This window comes from Piliocolobus tephrosceles, chromosome 3 (genome assembly GCF_002776525.5).
Source record: "Piliocolobus tephrosceles isolate RC106 chromosome 3, ASM277652v3, whole genome shotgun sequence".
Taxonomy (NCBI): domain Eukaryota; kingdom Metazoa; phylum Chordata; class Mammalia; order Primates; family Cercopithecidae; genus Piliocolobus; species Piliocolobus tephrosceles.
Window position 1 is genome coordinate 169,900,240 of NC_045436.1, and position 22,701 is coordinate 169,922,940.

General features: G+C 44.6%; 2 protein-coding genes and 1 long non-coding RNA gene across 5 annotated transcripts in view; 2 read left to right on the plus strand and 1 right to left on the minus strand.

The window, feature by feature from the left end:
• Positions 1–1,730, plus strand: part of PROM1 (prominin 1) — a 152,086-nt gene extending 150,356 nt beyond the window's left edge. For both annotated transcript variants that reach the window (XM_023206949.1, XM_023206948.1), the window contains one exon: positions 590–1,730. The gene's annotated coding sequence lies outside the window, so the exon portion shown is untranslated. The remainder of the gene's footprint in view (positions 1–589) is intronic.
• Positions 1,731–2,493: 763 nt separating this feature from the next.
• On the minus strand, positions 2,494–9,204 carry LOC111539172. Of its 2 annotated transcripts, none has more exons than XR_004228892.1 (4): positions 8,986–9,204; positions 7,716–8,124; positions 5,209–5,330; positions 2,494–3,755 (listed from the first exon to the last, which is right to left on the minus strand). It is a non-coding gene; the product is annotated as an uncharacterized LOC111539172 (long non-coding RNA). The 2 variants fall into 2 exon arrangements; XR_002730599.2 differs by having other exon boundaries at positions 7,577–8,124.
• FGFBP2 (fibroblast growth factor binding protein 2) lies at positions 6,739–9,779 on the plus strand. The gene is made up of 2 exons (XM_023206950.3): positions 6,739–7,553; positions 9,342–9,779. The coding sequence occupies exon 1, from the start codon at positions 6,871–6,873 to the stop codon at positions 7,537–7,539; it is 669 nt and encodes a 222-aa protein (XP_023062718.1). The 5' UTR covers positions 6,739–6,870; the 3' UTR covers positions 7,540–7,553; positions 9,342–9,779.
• The last annotated feature ends 12,922 nt before the right edge of the window (positions 9,780–22,701 follow it).

The window sequence follows — 22,701 nt, forward strand, 5'->3', positions numbered from 1 at the left end:
AAAAAAAAAAAAAAAAAAAAAAAAAGAAATCTGTGTACCAACCACATACCTTGAGTATGATGGACTTAAATTTTTTTTCTGGCTGGGCGTGGTGGCTCATGCCTATAATCCTAGCACTTTGAGAAGCTGAGGTGGGCAGATCACTTGGGGTTAGGAGTTTGAGACCAGCCTGGCCAACATGACGAAACCCTATCTCTACTAAAAAATACAAAAATTAGCCTGGCGTGGTGGCAGGTGCCTGTAGTCCCAGCTACTTGGGAGACTGAGGGAGGAGAATCACTTGAACCCTGGAGGCACAGGTTGCAGTGAGCCGAGATTGCACCATTGCACTCCAGCCTGGGTGACAGAGTGAGACTCCCTCTCAAATAATAATAATAATAAATAAACAAAAACCACAAAGTTTTTTTCTATATTGCTATATTTTAACAAATTGTTTTGCAACAAACATATTGTTGTGCCTCTTGAACGAGTTTATATTTTCCTTAGTTCTTAGGCTCCTGGTGGGGACTATTTTAGGATTATGCATTCTTGGTTTTCTCTTTATTAATTCAAAAGCAATTTCTAAAATTGTGTTTAACTTTCATTTCAGCATCAGGATACTCAAAGTGGAAAGGATCACAGATTTTTGGTAGTTTCTGGGTCTACAAGGACTTTCCAAATCCAGGAGGAACGCCAGTGGCAACGTAGTGACTCAGGCGGGCACCAAGGAAACGGCACCATTGGTCTCTGGGTAGTGCTTTAAGAATGAACACAATCACGTTTATAGTCCGTGGTCCATCGCTATTCAAGGATGACTCCCTCCCTGTCTATTTTTGTTTTTTACTTTTTTACACTGAGTTTCTATTTAGACACTACAACATATGGGGTGTTTGTTCCCATTGGATGCATTTCTGTCAAAACTCTTATCAAATGTGATGGCTAGGTTCTAACATATTGCCATGTGTGGAGTGTGCTAAACACACACCAGTTTACAGGAAAGATGCATTTTGTGTACAGTAAATGGTGTATATACCTTTTGTTACCACAGAGTTTTTTAAACAAATGAGTATTATAGGACTTTCTTCTAAGTGAGCTGAATAAGTCACCATTGACTTCTTGGTGCTGTTGAAAATAATCCATTTTCACTAAAAGTGTGTGAAACCTACAACATATCCTTCGCACAACGATTTTTATCTATTATACTTTATCAAAGATTGGTCATGTTCCATTTGGAAATGGCATGCAAAAGCAATCCTAGAGAAACCTGCGTAACTCCATGTGGCAAATTCAAAAGAGAGAGAGAGAGATCTTGAGAGAAAGGAGGTCTGTTCGTTCAAAAGCGGAGTTGTTGTAACAGATGCCAATTACAGTGTACAGTTTAACAGAGTTTTCTGTTGCATTAGAATAAACATGAATTGGAGTGCAGCTAACATGAATATCATCAGACTAGTATCAAGGGTTCTGAAATGAAATACGAGAAGATCCTGTCACAATTCTTAGGTTTGGTGTCCAGCATGGATGAAACCTTTGAGTTTGGTCCCTAAATTTACATGAAAGCACAAGGTAAATATCCATTTGCTTTAGGATGTTCATGTTGGATCTGTCATTATCAAAAGTGATGAGCAATGAAAAACTGGTCTGACAAATTTAACGTTGACGTAATGAAATTCCAGATGTAGGCTTTCCCCCAGGTCTTTTCATGCGCAGATTGTAGTTCTGATTCGTTTCAATAAAAAGGAACTTGGAAAACATGGTCTGTATGTTGCTTCCTTGAGTAGCTCCAGTGACTCACAAGTTAGATGATGAAATTTGGGCATATATTATTTGTGAATTTATTCCATTACTTATTATTAAAGGCCCATTATACAGAAGTAATTCAAGGTCAAGGTCAAAGTGGGCTTTTTTTTTTTTTTTTTTTTTTTTTAGATCTTCAGATCTAACGTCATCATTTCTTAGGGAACTGTCCAGGTCACAATACACACAATTGGATACCAACTATAGGCAAACTCTGCTTTGCGTGATGTACTCCTAAACTTTACACAAGTAAAAATGAATTTCTTTAAAACAACACACAAGAGGCTTGCAATCTAAACAAGACTTTGTAGTGTATAATTCTTCCAGAGGAAATTACCTCTTAACTTCTCATTTTTTGAAAACCTGATTTTTCTATCGCCCATTTAAATAGTTCAAGTTATTCAAGCCAACTTAATACTCCTAGTGTCACTCTTGCAACTTTTATTTATTTATTTTTCAGTATCTCAAATCACCAAACACAGTGGAAGGATATGGTCCTAAAGTTCTTATCTTTGCTAAAAAAAAAATCAGCCTGGCCGGGCACGGTGGCTCACACCTGTAATCCCAACACTTTGGGAGGCTGAGGACAGTGGATCATGAGGTCAGGAGATTGGGACCATCCTGGCCAACATGGTGAAACCCCATCTCTACTAAAAATACAAAAATTAGCTGGCAGTGGTGGCACGCACCTGTAGTCCCAGCTACTTGGGAGTTTGAGGCAGGAGAATTGCTTGAACCTGAAAGGAGGAAGTTGCAGTGGGCTGAGATCGTGCCACTGCACTCCAGCCTGCTGAGAAAGCGAGACTGTCTCAAAAAAGAAAAAAAACATCAGCCTTTCCTCAACCCGACTGCACACTCAGCCTGGTAGTGTTTTCTTTTTTCCCTCTCTCTTCGGAAATAATTTCCTTGAAAGAATTATCTACACATCTCTATGTCCACTTTCTCATTTCCACTGGTTCTTCAGCTCCTGTGACCTGGCTTCTGTCCCCACCACTCCTGAAGGGCTCCTGTCGGGGTCTCCGAGGACTTGACTTTTGTGAACACATCCCCTTTACAAAGATCTCCCTTCAGGCTCCCAAAGGAGCCCTCTCCAGTGTCTTCTTGGGGCACGGCTGTCTATTCATCAGTCTCCTTCTAACACTCGTCTCTCCAGTTCTTAAATTTAGGTGGCATTCACGGGTTCTCTCCTGGTCCACCCCTCACTCTCTCCTTGAGTGATTTCATTCACTCATCACTTCACCTGCTCCCTTTGGTTCTCTCATCACATAGAGCTCTGGCCACCCCTGTGTTCATGACATGTCTCCACCCAGATGCACCTTGAACCAGAGGTTGGCAACCTTTCTCTGTAAAGGGTCAGACAGTGAATATATTTCGCTTTCTGGGCCACGTGGCCTGTGTCTCCTCAACTGTGTTGTAGCGCAAAAGTAGCCATAGGCAATATGTAAGTGAATGGGTATTGCTGTGTTCTCCAAAAATTACAAAAGCAGGTCACATGGGCCACACTTGATAGCACCTGCCTTAAACCACTGTCCTGACATCCCCACAGCTTCTCCCTGCCACGTTCCCTTTCTTGAATTTCTCCACCTTCACCCTGTCACTGGAGCCGGAGGAATCTCTTAGGTCTGCTTTCCCTCTCCCTTCCATCCACTCTTGGTCACCAAGCCTTCCTCTCCATCCCCACTGATGGTCCTGTTACAGTTTTCATAATGTCTCTTGACTAACGAGGCCTTCCCCTCTTTCTTTTAGGCTTCCAGCCCCCTGAGTTTTGGCTAGACATATGGCTATCTCGTGGGAACTATATTTCCCAGCCTTCATTGCAGCTAGATGTGGCTGAGTGACTAGGCTTAGGCCAGGAATAAGTGAAGTGTCTACTAAGACAAAACTGCAGATCCTGGACTTGTTCCACTGGAGTGGCAGCAATCAAACAAACCTTGGAATCCATGTGTTAAATCTGAAGAACTGCCAGGCATGAATCTGGAAGACTGGTTCATAACAGAGAAGGTCTTTTTGTTACAGCAACTCAACCCATATACAACCAGTTTGCCCACTTCCCTCCCTGTGCACAGCCTCCCTGTTCACCAATCCTTTCTCAACACAGCAGTCTCTTACAGTGCAAATCTGATCATGACACTCCCCACTTAAAAGATGAACAAGCAAATAACAAGAGAAATTGGGCTGGGCATGATGGCTCACGCCTGTAATCCCAACACTTTGGAAGGCCAAGTTGGGTGGATCATCTGAGGTCAGGAGTTCAAGATCAGCCTGACCAATATGGTGAAACCTTGTCTCTACTAAAAATATAAAAATTAGCCGAGTATGGTGGCAGGTGCCTGTAGTCCCAGCTACTCAGGAGGGTGAGACAGGAGAATTGCTTGAACCCGGGAGGCAGAGGTTGCAGTGAGCCAAGATCGCACCATTGCACTCCAGCCTGGGTGACAGAGCAAAACTCCATCTCAAAAAAAAAAAAAGAAAAAAAAAAAAGAGAGAGAAATCACTGCCTTCAAGAGTATTAAAGCAGGATGAAGTGATAGAGGAACAGAAGAGCTCATTTACATTGTATAGCGAGGGAAGGCCTCTGTGAAGGTGGCAGGGAGAAGTCAGGCATGCAATGTTCAGGGAAAAGATACTCAGGCAGTGAGTACGACTAGTGCAAAGGTCTTAAGGCTTGGTTTGTCCTAAAAGCGAAAGGAGGAAGAGCGTGATTAGAGCTCTTATGATAAGTTCCCATTGCAGGGTAAACTCAGCCTCACTAGGGCATTGAAAAGGGCTGGCCATAACCTCAGGGCGGCTAGATGGATCTAGCAAGCTGTTGCCTGCAACACTGGTGGGTGGGAGAAAGGAGGTTGTAGCTGAACAGCTGCCTTCCTCTGTCCACGACATGGAGCCTGGCTTGGAGTGCTGTTTACTCCAGGGGCTCCTGAATCGGGAAGCACACGAAGGGCAAGCCTCTGTCTCAGAACTGGCCCTGTGGATTGGTACAGGGGCTGTGGACCCCACCCTGAGTCACCTCTTCAGCCTGATTCTCACCACTGCCTCCTTGCCCTTCACATTTCAGCACCCCATAAACCTGCACTCCAGGAGCACTCCTTTACAGGAAGCATTGCCCCGCCTTAAGAACCTGCCCTTGGCCAGGCACAGTAGCTCGTGCCTCTAATCTCAGCACTTAGGGAGGCTGAAGTGGGCCGATCACTTGAAGTCAGGAGTTCGAGACCAGCCTTGCCAACATGGTGAAACCTCATCTCTACTAAAAACACAAAAATTAGCCTGGCATGGTGGTGGGCACCTGTAATCCCAACTACTCAGATGGCTGAGGCAGGAGAATTGCTTGAACCTGGGAGGTGGAGGTTGCAGTGACCCAAGATTGTACTACTGCACTCCAGCCTGGGTGGCAAAGTAAGACTGTCTCAAAAAAAAAAAAAAAAAAAAAGAACCTACCTTTAGCTGGTTGTGGTGGTTCACATCTGTAATTCCAGTGACTCCAGAGGACAAGGAAACAGAAGGATTGCTTGAGGCCAGGAGTTTGAGATCGGCCTGGACAGGAGAGTAAGACCTCGTCCCTAAAAATTAAAAATTAAACATTTAGCTGGGTGTGGCAGCCCAAGCCTGTAGTCCCAGTTACTTGGGAGGCTGAGGCAGGAGGAGTGATTGAGCCCAGGAGTTGGAGGCTACAATGAGCCAGTCAGCTATGATCACACCACTGCAATATGGTCTAGGTGACAGAATGAGGCCCCATCTCTTAAAAAAAACAAACAACTGCCCTTTACCCTTTCTCAGCCTGACAAGTTGACTGACTTGTCTTGAAGGTTTGGCACCACTTGGAAGCTTCCTCTGCTCCCCACCTGGGGTGATGCCCTCTTTGGGAAGGTCTCACCGCTACACACACAGTGGCCGCCACAGCGCAATCCGGCTTTAGTTCCAACGCTACTAGGTCTTCTCGGGACTCAGGTTATCCAGGTGGAAGGAAAGCTGTGCCAGGTACCAACTACCCCACGTGGGTTCGCCAAGATAAATCCTTCACATTCAAACTAGTCCTGCAACCTCCGTCAACCCTATTCCTAACAGCAAATTGCCACCTTTAGTCCACTCCACAGTGCCCTCTGGAAGGTCACCAAAAGACAGTTATGACCATACCAAAATATGATTCTTGACACAGAACCAAAAGTTATTTTCAACTTACTTTGTTTTTGTTTCTATGTTTAGAACAATAATAATAATATTTAAAATCATATTTTTCTGGGATATAATGAAAACTGCGTTATTTCAATTGAATTTGAAATAGAATTCATGGTCTAAAATAGACTGAATCCCAGTGTGAACATATATTTGCATGCCTTCTTGGTCATCATTCAGTTGGTGCAATTGTCAGGCGTGCAATAAGAAGAGAAGTGAGCATTGCAGCACTGTGGCCTGTGGCCACGGTGATGGTGGGACAGCCCCACAGAGGCCACACCAGGTGACTCTCAGCTCGGTGGGTGGGAGGGGGAGTGTCTCTGTGTCCCTCTAGCACACACATCCTCACACGGTCTCACATAGTGTTTTTTGCATTTGCTAGGCCATCTCAACACCTAGGCTCACAAAATTCTGGCATCCTTTGGATTATCTAAACCCATGGTCCCCCAGGATGGGGATTCCAAAGAGCAGGGGGGAGCCTCGAGGCAGCCCACACTCCCAGCTACAAACCTCTCTTTCCAGAATTCCACTGCCACACCTTGGCATATACCAAATGTTGACAAAGAAGGCTGTTCCCGTACAAGGGCCAATTTTAGAGCAAGCTCCCTGTGGTTGGAAAACTGTAAAACCCTCAACCCCAAAGCTGTGTGTAGTGCTCTGTGTGTGACAGGGCTGGAGCAGATCTCTCTGATGCACTCAGGAAAACCATTCACTTTGCTTGTGGTAGGTGGCCCCTGGTGGCTGCTCTGCCCTTGCCAAGTATTATGTGTCTAAGGTCTGTGGGCATGTTTCTCATTTGCTGCAAAACACCCTCCCCACCCTTGCGGAGAAAGAGTCTTTTGTGCAGCACCCTTTAAAGGGAGACTCGTCCCACTTGGGTTCTGTCTTCTGGTGCAGGGTTACAGGCAAGTTTATTAGAGCATCGCCATGAAGTTCGTCCCCTGCCTCCTGCTGGTGACCTTGTCCTGCCTGGGGACCTTGGGTCAGACCCCGAGGCAAAAGCAAGGAAGCAATGGGGAGGAATTCCACTTCCAGACTGGAAGGAGAGATTCCTGCACTATGCGCCCCAGCAGCTTGGGGCAAGATGCTGGAGAAGTCTGGCTTCGCGTCGACTGCCACAACACAGACCAGACATACTGGTGTGAGTACAGGGGGCAGCCCAGTGTGTGCCAGGCTTTTGTTGCTGACCCTAAACCTTACTGGAACCAAGCCCTGCAGGAGCTGAGGCGCCTTCACCATGCATGCCAGGGGGCCCCAGTGCTGAGGCCATCCGTGTGCAGGAAGGCTGGGCCCCAGGCCCACATGCAGGTGACTTCCAGCCTCAAGGGCAGCCCAGTGCCCAACCAGCAGCCTGAGGCTGGGACGCCATCTCTGAGACCCAGGGCCACAGTGAAACTCACAGAAGCAACACAGCTGGGAAAGGACTCAATGGAAGAGCTGGGAAAAGCCAAACCCACCACCCTACCCACAGCCAAAGCTACCGAGCCTGGACCCAGGCCTGGAGGGAATGAGGAAGCAAAGAAGAAGGCCTGGGAACACTGTTGGAAACCCTTCCAGGCCCTGTGTGCCTTTCTCATCAGCTTCTTCCAAGGGTGACAAGTGAACTACAGGTAACACCCTTTCCTTTACTCACAGAGACTACGTGAGTGGCACTTAGCACTTTCACAGCTACTGCGACCACATCAGAGTCTCAGCGTGTGTTTGGGGGTGGGTTTGAGGCTGTCTGTTGCAGAGCAGAGTAGATGAGGTGGTTCATCAGGAGAGGCACTTACACTGGGGATGCACAAGAATCACCTACAAGAAGCTCTAAAAATGCTGATGCCCAGGCCCCTCGCCAGATGGTTCCATCTATGTCTCCAGCATAGCAGAGCAGGAATGCATACTTTTAAAACTCTCCCCCAAATGATTTGAATGTGCAGCCAAGGTTGAGAATCTCCTTGTGATGGGGCCACCTCACTGTGAAACTTAGGCCTTTGCAATTCTGCCGGGTGATGTTTCCTACTGAACCAAGCCTTTGCTGCAGCTGTTTGCGGCCGAGGTGCTGTGTCATGGTGGAGGTGTCACCACACCCGGTCTTGTTTCCTCTCCTGCGGTCGAGTTACGGTGGGGGGTGGTGTGCACCGAGGAAAGTTTGAGTCAAATAATCTTCAAAGTCTTCCTCACAGCTCTCAAAGCCTTTAACTGTTTTTTGTTCATCACAGAAGAGAAAATCGAATTAATAATAACAGATTTAATCAACTCCAAGTATTGCTTTCAAAAGACCAAACTTTTTCTTGTGGAAATAAAGCTTATTACTGATCTCTCTCCTTAAATGCAGCAGCTTTCATTAATTTTATGCATCAGCAAGGAGTTCATTTACATGGGATTCTAGTCTTATTCGTGTACTTTGAGTTTAAAAGGAGAGTTTCTGAGGCTTTTCATATTATCTATGTCAGAAAAATAGGAAAAAAGCAGATTTCCTGATAAGCAGCACTTTGATAACTAATACCACAAAACAAATAAGGCTTTTTCTAATAGTGGCCAGGCAGCAGGAAATGTCGGGTCACACCAAAGTTGTTCTGGTGTCTGCTGCTGTGGGTTGGAGATTTTCTGCTTGTTTAATATTTCAGATCGGTCCCAGAGGAGAAAATGGACCACTTAAGCCAAAACAAAAAAATTACTGTTGCGGGGAGGTGCTTGTTTTTTTTTTTTTCTTTTAAAAGTTGATTTTTTTGGTCTTTCCACAAATAAGACACACAAATCGTTTGAAAAATTCAAACACAACAGAAAAATACAAAGAATTTTAAAACTTCATCCATAATCTCACCTCACAGAGATAAACAATGTTAACAATTAGAAGAGTACCCGTTTAGACATCCATCTATGCATATTTATACAGACAGATGTGCAGCTTACATACAGACGCATACAGGTGCTAAAGCTTAAAACAACATCTTGATCCTGCAGATGAGCCGCATAGGACTACTGTATTAGCTTGCTAGGGCTGCCATAGCAAAATACCACAGACTGGGTGGTTTAAACAGCAGAAATATATTTTCTCACAATTCTGGAGACTGAAAGTCCGAGATCAAGTGTCAGCAGGATTGGTGTCTTCTGAGGACTCTCCTTGAGTCACAGATGGCAGCCTTCTCACTGTCATTCCTCTGTGTGGATCTGTGTCCTCATCTCTTTTTGTTAGGACACCGTTCATACTGGAGGAAGTCCCACCCTAACAACCCCCTTTAACCTTAACCACGTCCTTAATGGCCCCTATCTTTAAGTACAAACACTTCCTGAGGTACTGGAGGTTAGGACTTAAGTCTACGGTTTTTAGGTTTGGGGAGGGACACAATTCACACAATTCAGCCCATAACAACTAATAAAGAACTTTTCATCCCTTCCTTTTTTTTTTTTCCCAGAGCTGACCTCTCCCTGACAGAGAACCATCTCTTTTTGTATTATGCCGCTTTCAGTCCAACGTTCTCACACTGGAAGAAGGGAGTTTCTAACCAGATGCAACTGGCCAAATTCTTGATCTGCAGCTTCTCTGAAGTTTGGAAAAGAAACCTTCCTTTCTGGAGTTCACAGAGTTCAGCAATATGATAGGGATCAGGTGCTGGTGGGCCCAAGAGTGACAAGCGTACACATCTACTTTTTATCTGTAGAAGTTTTGCTTTGTTGATCTGAGCCTGCTATGAAAGTTTAAATCTGTAAGGCATTCATGAATTTCCAGTTTAGCCTTCTGAGCAAGACATGAATTTGTCACATTTCATTGCATGGCAACATGGACTTGGAGTTAGAGGAAGTTCAGTAAATAGCAGCTATGTGTGTGCAAAATAAAGGAAGGATTTCAGAAATACGATTTTAATCTTCTTAACGAACGCGATACCTAGATGCTATAGAGATCATGGATACCCATTAAGTCATGGTATTTTATTCAGCCTGCCATGATGCATTACACAGACTAGGTGGCTTAAAGCAACAGAAATGTGTTCTGTCACAGCGATGGAGGCAAGAAGTGCCTCAAGATATCACCAAAATTAGTTTCTCCTGGAGGGTCTGAGGGAAAATCTGTTCAATGCCTCTCTCTCAATTTCTTAAAGTTGCTGGAATCCTTGACATTCCTTGGCTTATAGACATACCACTCTAATCGCTGACTCTGTCTTCACATGGAATTTTCCCTTGCATGTGTGTTTGCATTTCCCTCTCCTGATGAGGGCACCAGCCATTGGATTAGGGCCCATCCTAATCAAGAATGACCTTGTCTTAACTCCGTTGTGTCTGCAAACACACTATTCCCAAATAAGATCATAGTCACAGATTCCGGATGGACGTAAATTTTTGGCGGGCACTAGTCAACCCAGCACAGCCACCCTGCAGCAACAGCAACTAGCCAAAAAGGTAGAGAAGTGAACCTGAAACAGAACAACCCCATACACTCAGCAATTAAATTAATCAACAGAGTTGGAAAGGAAGGAAGTTGGATTGTATTAGACATACGCAAAAAGTGACTCACTCTCTTCTTAATTTCATATTTGTTTTACCTAAAAACACATTAATAGTCCACTCTCTGTCTTTTTTTTTTTTTTTTTTTTTTTACGGCTATTTATTTATGTGTTAATTTTTTTGAGATGGAGTCTCGCTCTGTCACCCAGGCTGGAGTGCAGTGGCGCGATCTAGGCTCACTGCAACCTCCACCTCCTGGGTTCAAGCGATTCTCCTGCCTCAGCCTCCCAAGTAGCTGGGACTACAGGCATGCACTACCATACATGGCTAAGTTTTGTATTTTTAGTAGAGACAAGGTTTCACCATATTGGTTGGGCAGGTCTCGAACTCCTGACCTCAGATGATCCACCCACCTTGGCCTCCCAAAGTGCTGGGATTGCAGGTGTGTGCCACCACGCCCAGCTAATTTTTGTATTTTTAGTAGAGACAAGGCTTCACCATATTGGTCAGGTTGGTCTTGAACTCCTGACCTCAGGAGATCCACCCACCTCGGCCTCCCAAAATGCTGGGATTACAGATGTGAGTCACTGTACCTGGCCCAATAGTCCACTCTTGATGTTCTTAAATTGTCTCCCCATCTAGCCCAGCAGTGCCTAACCCTAGCTACATAATGGAGTCACCTGGGGCAACTTTTCAAAAACACTGGTGCTTGGATGTCAGCCCCAGAGGTTACGGTGTAACTGGCCAGGGATAGGACCAAGCATGTGCAATTTTACATTTCCCCTGGTGACCCTAATATGCAGCCAAGGTTGAGAAACACTGCCCTTGATTCATTGAATTAGAATCTCTGGGGTGTATCCTAGGTAATCTCCAGGCAATTCTATGTGTAACCTGAGTTGAAGACTACTAATATGGCCTCTATATGTAGTTCACACAATTAACAAATATTTATTCATCATCAACTATGTCCTAGGCACTGTGCAAGACATTGGATAGGGGAGAGATGAACTAATCGACTAGGTTTTACATCTTAGAAGTGCAGGGAAGTAGTGGAAACCAAGACAACACATTGATGAGTGTAGGAGATGACATAGGAGGCTGTGAGTGGGGGGCAGTCAGGGTACGTTTGCTGGGGTTGAGTTTCTAAAATATACATACATCAAACATCTACTGTGACATACCAAGTCTATTTCTTATAAGGGCTCTGAGCCTTTCACTTGCCCCCTCATATAACTCTCACCACATCCCAAAGAGGTAAATAGTTTTATTCCCAATTATGAATCAAGGGACTTGAAAGCCTGGAGAGGTGAGTTATACACAGCTTGTAAGAGTCAGGACAGCAGAGAAATCCAGGTCCACCCAATTCTAACGCTCATGGCGTTCAATTTATAAACATCACAGGGTAGGCTGGGATTTGTCACAGACTATTTTTCACCAACATTTTAAACTAAAGTCACGATATAGCTGACCAGTGATTTTAATGATGAAACACAATTCAAATCTGTGCTATCCAAAGGGTGACATGTGGGCCAGAGGTATCTGCTTCTGCTGGGGACTTTAGAAATGCTCATTCTCAGCCAGGGGTGGTGGCTCATGCCTGTAATTCCAGCACTTTGGGAGGCCAGAGGCAGCCAGATGACCTTAGGCCAAGAGTTTGAGACAAGCCTGGCCAACATGGTGAAACCCTATCTCTACTAAAAAATACAGAAAATAGCTGGGCGTGGTGGCAGGCTCCTGTAATCTCAGTTACTCAGGAGGCGGAGGCAGGAGAATCACTTGAACCAGGGAGGCGGAGGTTACAGTGAGCCAAGATCGTGCCACTGCACTCCAGTCTGGGCGACAGAGCGGAACTCCATCTCAAAAAAAAAAAAAAAACAAAAACCAAACCAAACAAAAACTAATTCTCAGGCCCCACCTTAGACAAACTGAACCAGAGTAACCGGGGTGAGGCCCAGAAATGTGTATTTTAACATGTCCATGTGTTCTATGAACAGTAACATTGGCCAAGCAATATTTCAGTCATCCTAAAAGGAAAGGTTTTATTAAACCTTAAAGCAGATAATTCTGACATATGCTGCAACGTGGATGAACCATGAGTACATTATGCTAGATAAAATAAGCCAGTCACAAAAGACAAATACTGCATGATTCCACTGATATGAGGTACCTAGACTACCCAAAAATCATAGATATACTCAAAGTAGAATGTTGGCTGCCAGAGACTATGGTGAGGTGAGAATGGGAAGTTGGTTTAATGTTTATAGAGTTTTAGTCTCATAAGATTAAAAGAGTTCTTGAAGTGGATAGCAGTGATGGTTGCATAACAAATGTAATTAATGCTACTGAACTGTACACTTAAAATGGCTACAATGGCATATTTAATGATATATATATTTTATTTGAATTTTTTAAAAAATTTTAAAAAAGTAAAGGACATCATTTTCACCAAAAGATACTGAAATAACAGCATATCCGTAAGAAAAATGTGAATACTATTACGTGACACAAAAAATAAACTGAAATTGGTTTATATACAGAAATGTAAAAGGTGGTGTCTCCCTAGTACTGAGAGTGCTCCTTTCCTTCGACAGTGACATAATCTGTTTGTTCTAATTCAGTAACTGCTACATCCATCTTTGTTAATCAAGTAGGCCTTTCTCATCGATGAGCCACCAATCACGAGGGCTGGGCACACTAGTAGAACTGGGCCACTGAAAGAGTTCATTAGGGCCCACAAATTCTAGCAATTAATCATATGATCTTCCATATTCAATAACCCAAACCAGGTGGTGATAGAAGCAACAGATTGGAGTCACCCTTTTTGTGTTGTCACTGATGGTGTCGCCTAATGATTAAACTAGTGAGGCATCCAAGGCAGTAGGGTCAATTATGTTTTTTAAAAAAGAAAAAGAAAAAGAGCATCGGTTGAGAGATTTCATGGTGAAATAATGGACACAGAGAACCGATCTCCCTGAATCCTGCCTCTTCTGTCCTGATTTTCTCCAAACATCTCCTCCGAAGGGGAAAGCTTCCTCTGAGGAGCACCTGCATGTAATACTCACATTGTCTGCTAAAGACGTGTAGGACACAGTGCAAATAACATCATGTGTCTAGCAATTTTCTCAGTCACATCTTCCAAAGTCTATCTTACCACTTAAAAATGCCACCAACCTGAGACCAAGGACATGAAATGTGCATTGAATGTTTTGTCCATTAGCCCACTACCGGGGGCCCCATTGCTGTGAACAGGTGGCATTGTCTAACTACAAGTGAACCAGATACTAAGCAAGGCAGAGAATAGTCTGCAGTGCCACTATGGTGTGGCCAGAATCTGCCAGCTTCACAGAAAGGCAACTCCATGATGACAGCTGTCAATTACCCCTGCATACCAGTGATGGCCACCAGGTGACAGCAGAGGACCAATGTATTGTATTTGCCAGACAAAGGCAGGTCCCAACCCCAGAGCTAAGGATCCCTGTCACCTTTAGACAGAAAGATCAACTGCGGAGAGGGATCACAGTCCCCATAGGCCATTTTACTCTCTGTGGCACTTAACTTTTGAGCCTATTGTGTTAGTGGCAGTACTACCATCTCCAGTCCAATAATGAACTGAGACAATGATGCTGGCCACCGGGGCTGGAGGGTCCAGTTACCCACTTTGTTTCATGTTGTCTCACCTCATATGCATCCTTTCCGTGGCATCCACAAGGGTTACAAAAATGTCTCATGAGGCTGCAGTAGCGGCTATCAATAGCCCCACAGAGGAGTGTCCTTAATATACCAGTTGGTTGTCACCAACCAGGCAGCTTGCTGGTTGTACCCAAGAGTAGGTGAAAAGGGCGTGTCTAGTTCTTCCGAGCACCGAATAAGGCAAAGGTGATGGCTTTCCTAGTAGCTCACTGGGCTATGGGCTCCTCTTCCAGAGTTGCAGTAGCTCATCCAGAGTTGTCTCTGGGGTTAGATGACTGCTGCCACCCGGTGGACACCAGCACTTTTAGTCTTCAGTAAACCAAGCCCCAGCATCCTCACAGACTTCCTGGGAGTGGTCTCCAGGTAGTCAAAAGCTGCCCCTGAGAGTAATCAAGAGAGGGACGAGAAGACCTTAAAGGTAAGGTCTCAACTTACTTGTGTAAAGAGAATTATCTGTGAGACCAGACTTGCCCTATGAAGTGTTCCACTTCCATTTAATATGAGAAATCTGTGCATTTCGATTCTGTCCTTAGTACTTGCGGGGAACCAATGCAGCATGGGAATATCTGGTGCAATGGTAACTCGTAGTCCTCTCTAAGGCCCAGGTGCAGGATAGCAGCTGTATCTCAAGCAGAAGGTAGCAGGGAGCCATGCCCTTGAAATCAGTGCCCCAAGGCACTGATTGTGTGTTAGGTCCCTGATCCGGGCAGAGGCTGCATCCCTTTGCTGCAGGCTCCACACAGTGTGGATAAAGGTAAGATATACCTGTAGTTCCTAAAGAGTCTTGGGGTTTACAGGCCCCAAAGTTAGGGGGTGCCAACATGCCTATTACACTATTTCCATTGCACCTGCTGTGCAAGTCACTCCCCTTCAGCACCCACCCCCCTAAATAAATTTGGTTGATTTGACAGATTTTCTCTGTCAATTTGTACACAGAGCTGAGCAAAATACGTGGGTGAGGCACATTTCATCTGCAAACCCCAAACAGTCCCACTAAGTGCTAGGCTTCCTTTTGGAGTAGTGAGGTCTGTAGAGTGGGTATATTTTCCTTTACTGTCTTGGGAGTAGGTCTTTGAGCTTCTGTCCACAGAGCTTCACAGACTTGACATGGATGTCTGGTCTCTGTATCCTCTTAGGACTAATGAGCCACTCCTGGGCTTTCCTGTAAGTCAGAGTCTACTCCAAAGTCGTTGCCAACTGTTCTTTATTGGAGCTTATCAGCAGGACCTCACCAACGCAGTGGAACCACATCAGGTTCTGCAAGGAGAAAGCCTCATTCTACATTTTGGTCCATCTGTTGGTGGCAAATAACAGGATAATTCAGTGCCCCTGTGGCGGGACAAAAAACAGGTTTGGGAGGTTCCGGTCACATTCGAGGGAAACTGATCCTTGATGCTTGGTGCCAAAAAGATTGATAAAAAGCACTAGCTGTGTCCCAGACAGTGTACTGTCAGTTGGACATTTGATTTAATTGCAGACACAAAGTTTGCAAGACCCAGGGTTATACTGCCAACAACGGATTCAACTGGCAATGATCCAGCGTGGATAGAAACATCCATGTCAGACTTCTGTTGAGGCAGAAATAATCTTCTTGTGTGTTAGGTCCCTGACAGGTGGGGCTTTAGTCTTTACAAATAAGGCAAGTATTTGTCCAATTAATCAAATGGATGGATTTAAACTGGTGGCATTGACCTACATGATCTCCACTATACATTCCTGCACTTACATTCAGCAATTCAAAGGTTATTTCATTTTGGAGGCATTTTGGACAGTAGGACAATTACTGACATTTTTAACAATGATCAATCACACCTTCTGCAGAAAGAATTTAAACAATTCCAGATGATGCATAACTTATGGCATCTAACTGCTTTGAATAAAATGGCTAAGAAAAATATGAGCATAAAAAATCCTTTGCTAGGTGATACGGTTTGACCCTATTCTCACCCAAATCTCAACTTTAATTGTATCTTCCAAAATTCCCATGTGTTGCAGGAGGCATCCAGCGGGAGGTAATTGAATCATGGGGCCCAGTCTTTCCCATGCTAGTCTCATGATATTTAATAAGTCTCATGAGATCTGGTGGATTTATCAGGGGTTTCTGCTTTTGCTTCTTCCTCATTTTCTCTTGCCGCCACCATGTAAGAAGTGCCTTTCACCTCCCACCATGATTCTGAGGCCTCCCCAGCCATGTGAAACTATAAGTTCAATTAAACCTCTTTTTCTTCCCAGTCTCAAGTATGTCTTTATCAGCACTGTGAAAATAGACTAATACAGTAAATTGGTACCAGTAGAGTGGGGCATTGCTGAAAAGATACCCAAAAATGTGGAAGCGACTTTGGAACTGGGTAACAGGAAGAGGTTGGAACAGTTTGGAGGGCTCAGAAGGCAGGAAAATGTGGGAAAGTTTGTCACTTCCTAGAGACTTGTTGAATGGCTTTGTCCAAAATGCTGATAGCAATATGGACAATAAATCCAGGCCGAGGTGGTCTCAGATGGAAATGAGAAACTTTTTGGGAACGAGAACAAAGGTGAGACTTGTTATGGTTTAGCAAAAACACTGGTGGCATTTTGTCCCTGCCCTAGAGATTTGTGGAACTTTGAACTTGAGAAAGATAATTTAGGGAATCAGGTGGAAGAAATTTCTAAGCAGCAAAGCATTCAAGAGGTGATTTGGGTACTGTTAAAGGCATTCAGTTTTAAAAGAGAAGCAGAGCATGAAAGTTTGGAAAGTTTGCAGCCTGACTATATGATAGAAAAGAAAAACCCATTTTCCGGGGAGAAATTCAAGCCAGCTACAGAAATTTGCATAAGTAGCAAGGAGCCTAATGTTAATTCCCAAGGCCAAGGGGAACATATCTCCAGGCCATGTCAGAGACCCTCAGGGCAGCCCCTCCCATCACAGGCCCAGAGGTCCAGGAGGAAAAAGGGGTTTAGGGGACCAGGCCCAGGGTCCCCATGCTGTGTGCAGCCTTGGGACCTGGTTACCTGTGTTCCAGCTGCTCCAGCGATGGCTGAAAGGGGCCAATATAAAGCTCAGTCTGTGGCTTCAGAGGGTGGAAGCATCAAGCCTTGGCAGCTTTGAGCCTCACACGGGGCACCAGCTGCTGGGTCCATCCCACAGACCCTGGCCCAGCAACAGATGAAAGGAGCACTCAGACGCAGGCATGCAGTGTAACAGCAGCTAGGGGGCTGCTGGCACTAGGAACCAAAGAAAACAGCAGGCTTGATAAGCTGGAGTTGCTTGCTTTTATTTAGTACAGGCGTAAAGCCAAAAGCCTCGAGCAAACACAGCCTGTGGGTAATTAACACTTATTGTTCTCCTTTTAGGGAGTGGGTCACACGTGCAGATGATCAAAAGTCATCTGGTTTCTGGTCAAACTGAGTAAACAAGCCTATTTAGATAAATTCCCCTACACTCCCTTGTACCTACTTCTCGCCTTCTGCCTCAGGGGAAGAGAACAGCTGCTTTTATCTTACTCTCCCCGAAGCTTTGCAGAGCCTTCTGACCTTTCAGAAGGTTTGTGCCCTTTCCCTATAATTTCTCCCACCACTCCGACTGATCTCCTACAGTGTTGAGCCTGCAGGTGCACAGAAGTCAAGAACTGAGGTTTGGGAACCTCCACCTAGATTTCCGAAGATGTATGGAAACGCCTGGATGCCCAGCCAAAAGTTCGCTATAAGGGTGGGGCCCTCTTGGAGAACTTCTGCTGGAGCAGTGCAGGAGGGAAATGTGGGATTGGAGCCCCCACACAAAGTCCCTACTAGGGCACTGCCTAGTGGAGCTGTGAGAAGAGGGCCACTGTCCTCCAGACCCCAGAATGGTAGATCCACCAACAGCTTGCACTGTTGTGTGCCTGGAAAAGCTGCAGACACTCAGTGTCAGCCCATGAAAGCAGCCAGGAGGAGGCAGTACCCTACAAAGCCACAGGGACGGAGCTGCCCAAGACCATGGGAACCCACCTCTTGCATCAGTGTGACCTGGATGTGAGACCTGGAGTCAAAGGAGATCATTTTGGAGTTTTAAAATTTGACTGCCCGGCTGGATTTTGGACTTGCATGGGCCCTGTAACCCCTTTCTTTAGGTCAATTTCTCCCATTTGGAACAACTGTATTTACCAACTACCTGTCCCTCCATTGTATCTAGTAAGTAACTAACTTGCTTTTGATTTTATAGGCTTATAGGCAAAAGGGACTTGCCTTGTCTTAGATGATACTTCGTACTGTGGACTTTTGGATTAATGCTGCAATGAGTTAAGACTTTGGGGGACTATTTGGAAGGCATGATTGGTTTTGAAATTCAAGGACATGAGATTTGGAGGGGGCAGGGGTGGAATAATAAGATTTGGCTGTGCCCCCACTGAAATCCCAACTTGAATTGTATCTCCCAGAATTTCCATTTGTTGTGGGAGGGACCAGGGGAAGGTAATTGAATCGTGGGGGATGGCCTTTCCCATGCTATTTTCATGGTAGTTAATAAGTCTCACGAGATGTGATGGATTTATCGGGGATTTTAGCTTTTGCTCCTTCCCCATTATCTCTTACCACCACCATGTAAGAAGTGCCTTTTTCCTCCTGCCATGATTCTGAGGCCTCCCCAGTCATGTGGAACTGTAAGTCCAATTAAACCTCTTTTTCTTCCCGGTCTCAGGTATTTCTTTATCGGCAGCATGAAAATGAACTAATACACCAGGCATAGGAATGACATAATGGACTTTGGGGACTCAGGGGGAAAGGGTGGGAAGGGGGTGAGGCATAAAAGAGTACAAAAGGGTTCAGTGTATACTGCTTGCAAGATGAGTGCACCAAAATCTCACAAATCACCACTAAAAAACTTATGTAACCAAATACCACTGGTTTTCCAAAAACCTATGGAAATAAAAAAACCTAAAAGAATCCTTTGTTGTGTTTCTAATTTCTAATATGTAACATAGTTTTGTGCCCCGCAATGATTACAGTTAATAATCAGCACAGAGAACCTCTTTTTTTTTTTATTATTATAAGTTCTAGGGTACATGTGCATAACGTGCAGGTTTGTTACATATGTATACCTGTGCCATGTTGGTGTGCTGCACCCATCAACTCGTCAGCACCCATCAATTCAGCATTTATATCAGGTATAACTCCCCAGTGCAATCCCTCCCGAGAACCTCTTAAAGGACATATTTTGCCTCTAGATCAAGCCTAATGCCATTCTGTAGGCAACTGGAGTTTTTGCAGCTGTTCCTTAAACAACATATTTCTTACCTTCCCATGAAGTCATTATATAGCTATTGACACCCTAGAAATTAGAGCTGGGAAAGTCTTTAGAGCTATTAAATGAGAGTGACCTGTTTTATGTGAGCACATATTCACCATCCCTCGCTAGCCTTTGAATTACTCACCCTTTGTCTCACACCTCCCTGTAAGTGTCTGTTCCCTTTCTTTCTCTCCTTTTCTGTGGTCCTCTCTGCTTCTCGAAGCTAAACCAGGTCAGGCTGTGAACTGAAGAGGTACCAAGATTTCCCTTGTGCAGCTTTCTACTGGACTCTTCCTAGAAGTGTGCATCAGTTATTGCCATATTTAGTTTTGCATTGTGGTATCACTTTTCATCTTTTTCCATCAGAGTAAGAAAAAAACACTGTACTTTCTCTACTAGAATGGGAGAGCTGGGCCCAGCTTTAGCAAACTACTGCTTGTGGAAATGAAATACTTCCACAAACATGAGGGAAGTCACTAAGAAGTCAGTTTCCTCATCTTTATTTCAGGTGATCATAATGGCTACTCCTTATGGAGGACTATGAAGATCTGATGGGGCTGGGAGCAGTGGCTCATGCCTGTAATCCCAGGACTTTTGGAGGCCAACACAGGAGGATTGCTTGAGTCCAGGAGTCCAGGACCAGCCTGAGCAAAATAGCAAGATGCTGTTTCTGCAAAAATAAATAAATAAATAAAATGATTTTAAAAAGATCTAATATAGTAATAACACACAGTGAAGGGCTTTGACAATGATATTGTGCTATGCAGATTCTTAGTATGATTATAAATCAGGTAGACAGAGACAAAGTTGATGAAACAGGAAGGAAAAACTCTTCATACGTCAGACTGGTCTTCCTGGATAAGGTCGCCACATGCTATCTCAATGGAGTCACAGATGCTTCTGAAAACTGGAAACAGGAGTCTTGCAACCAAATCTGGGAAAGACATGAGCCGAAATCAGCCTGATCACTGCTAAATACGAAAATTTACCACAATATTTTGTTAGTGTAAGTTCTAAGCCTAAGACAAATTAAGTTGTTGAATTTATTCAGATAATTGTTTTAAAGGCAGAGTGAAACAGGTTTCTGGCCCCTTTTTTGTTTTCAGATCATTTAAATTGAAAGAAGGGGGACCACATTACTAAATCAAACCTGCCCCGTGGGCTGGAGTCTAATTCTCCATCCCTCCCTTTGTCACACTCAGATGACACCGTCCCTCTGTAGGGTTTGTCTCGGCCATGTTTGAAATGGTGTACAAGTTCTCAGGATGAGCTGGTTATGGGAAGCCTATACTGTTTTTCCTCTCCCAGTCCCACTGTGGAATTTCTTCCACTTGGCCATTCGGGAGTGGCAGCCTGTGTTATCTCTGAGTTTTCCAAGTGGTGACTCCAAAGGACTCCAGAGCAGGGGCGGGCTTGGGGTAGGGAGAATAGACGACATTGGGCTAGAAAGGGGAGATGTTGCAGGGATTCATGAGGCCATTAAATTAGCAACATATTGCCAGGCACAGTGGCTATAATCTCAGTGCTTTGGGAGGCCAAAGCGGGAGGATCACCTGAGTCCAGGAGTTCGAGACAAATCTGGACAACAAAATGAGACCCTGTCTCTACAAAAAAAAAAAAACAAAAAACAAAACAACAACAACTTAAAACTTAGCTGGGTGTGGTGGTATGTGCCTGCAGTCCTAACTACTTGGGTGGCTGAGGTGAGAGAATCACTGGAGTCCAGGAATTCAAGACTGCAGTGAGCTATAATTGTACCACTGCATGCTGGCCTAGGTGACAGAGTGACACCCTGTCTCTAAAAAATATTTTATGTATTTATTTAGAGATGGAGTCTTTCCAGGCTGGAGTGCAGCAGTGCAATCTCAGCTGACTGCAATCTCTGCCTCCCAGGTTTAAGTGATTCTCATGACTCAGCCTCCCGAGTAGCTGGGTCACAGGGGCCCACCACCACCACCAGCAAATTTTTGTATTTTTATTAAAGAGAAAGTTTTGCCATGTTGGCCAGGCCGGTCTCAAACTCCTGGCCTCAAGTGATCTCCCCGCCTCAGCCTCCCAAAGTGCAGGGATTACAGACACGAGCCACTGTACCAGGCCTAAAAATTATTTTAAAAGAAAAAATTGCAATTAGTAACATTTATTGTAAACAAATGTACAATTCATTTTCAAATGACCATAGATAGTATTGTAGTAAATAAAATGCAATTGTATTTAAAGGCATTACCCAGTTCCCATGTGCCATTGTGGCATTTTTTTTTTTTTTAATTTTTATTTTTTAGATAGAGTCTCGCTTTGCTGCCCACGCTGGAGTGCAGTGGCACCATCTCAGCTCACTGCAACCTCTGTCTCCTGGGTTCAAGCGATTCTCCTGCCTCAGCCTCCCAAGTAGTTGGGAATACAGGTACCCGCCACCAGGCCAGGCTAATTTTTGTAGTTTTAGTAAAGACGGGGTTTCACCATGTTCGCCAGGCTGGTTTCTAACTCCTGACTTCAGGTGATCCACCTGCCTCGGCTTCCCAAAGTGTCGAGATTACAGGCATGGGCCACCGTGCCCAGCCATGTGGCACTTTTGGATAACATAGGTTATGTTTTGATAACATAACATAGGTTAGGTGAATACATTTTTTTGAATCAATGATCTGTTTTGGAGTCTGGCCCACCAGTCACTAGCCGTCTGGCCTTGAGTGATCTTTTATTTTCTCCTCTCCATAATGTGGATAACAACAGTACCTGTCTCCTAAGCATGATTCAAGGATTACATGAGATTATCCAAGCAAATTGCAAGGAGTAATTGCTTAAATTACAAATTGCTCAAGTGGTAGCTGCTGTCACTCTCACCGTCACATTGTTTCTCAGTCACAGTTTGTGACTGAGTGCCGCGACGAGCAGGTCTGCACAGAGTGTGGATGTTGTAAAAGGATCCTCATCCTTGGAAAGATTGGCAGCCCCTGGTCTGGATGAAGGCTAAGGTGAAATCTTGAATGCGCTCCCACAAAACCTCTTTGTTGACCTTATCCATAGCTTTCTTCCAGCCCAGGCATTTACATTATAGATTCTCTCCCTTCTGGGAACAGCGCTCTGTTTCTCGGAGAATAGTTCCTTCTCCTCCAAACCCAACTGCATATTTCAGAGGCCTGGGCTGTTCATCATAGAATCCTGCTCTTTGGCCATGGTTGACAAGTCCAATGGCAGAAATGTAACTCAAGACCAACCTATCGTATCTCTCCCTGGGACTGTTCGCACTTCTGCTTGGCTTGGAACTGGAGACACCCGTGTTTCCCACGAAGTAGAGAAAATTAGTCTGATAAAACAAAGCACAAATGCAAAGAAAAGCTGAGGTGATACAAAACCAAGCATGATGGTGACATTCAGGTTCCTTAATCTATGAGACTGGGTAGTTGTAT

Excerpts from the sequence above, each read along its gene's own strand:
- FGFBP2 (XM_023206950.3), top strand. The coding sequence starts at position 6,871 with ATGAAGTTCGTCCCCTGCCTCCTGCTGGTGACCTTGTCCTGCCTGGGG.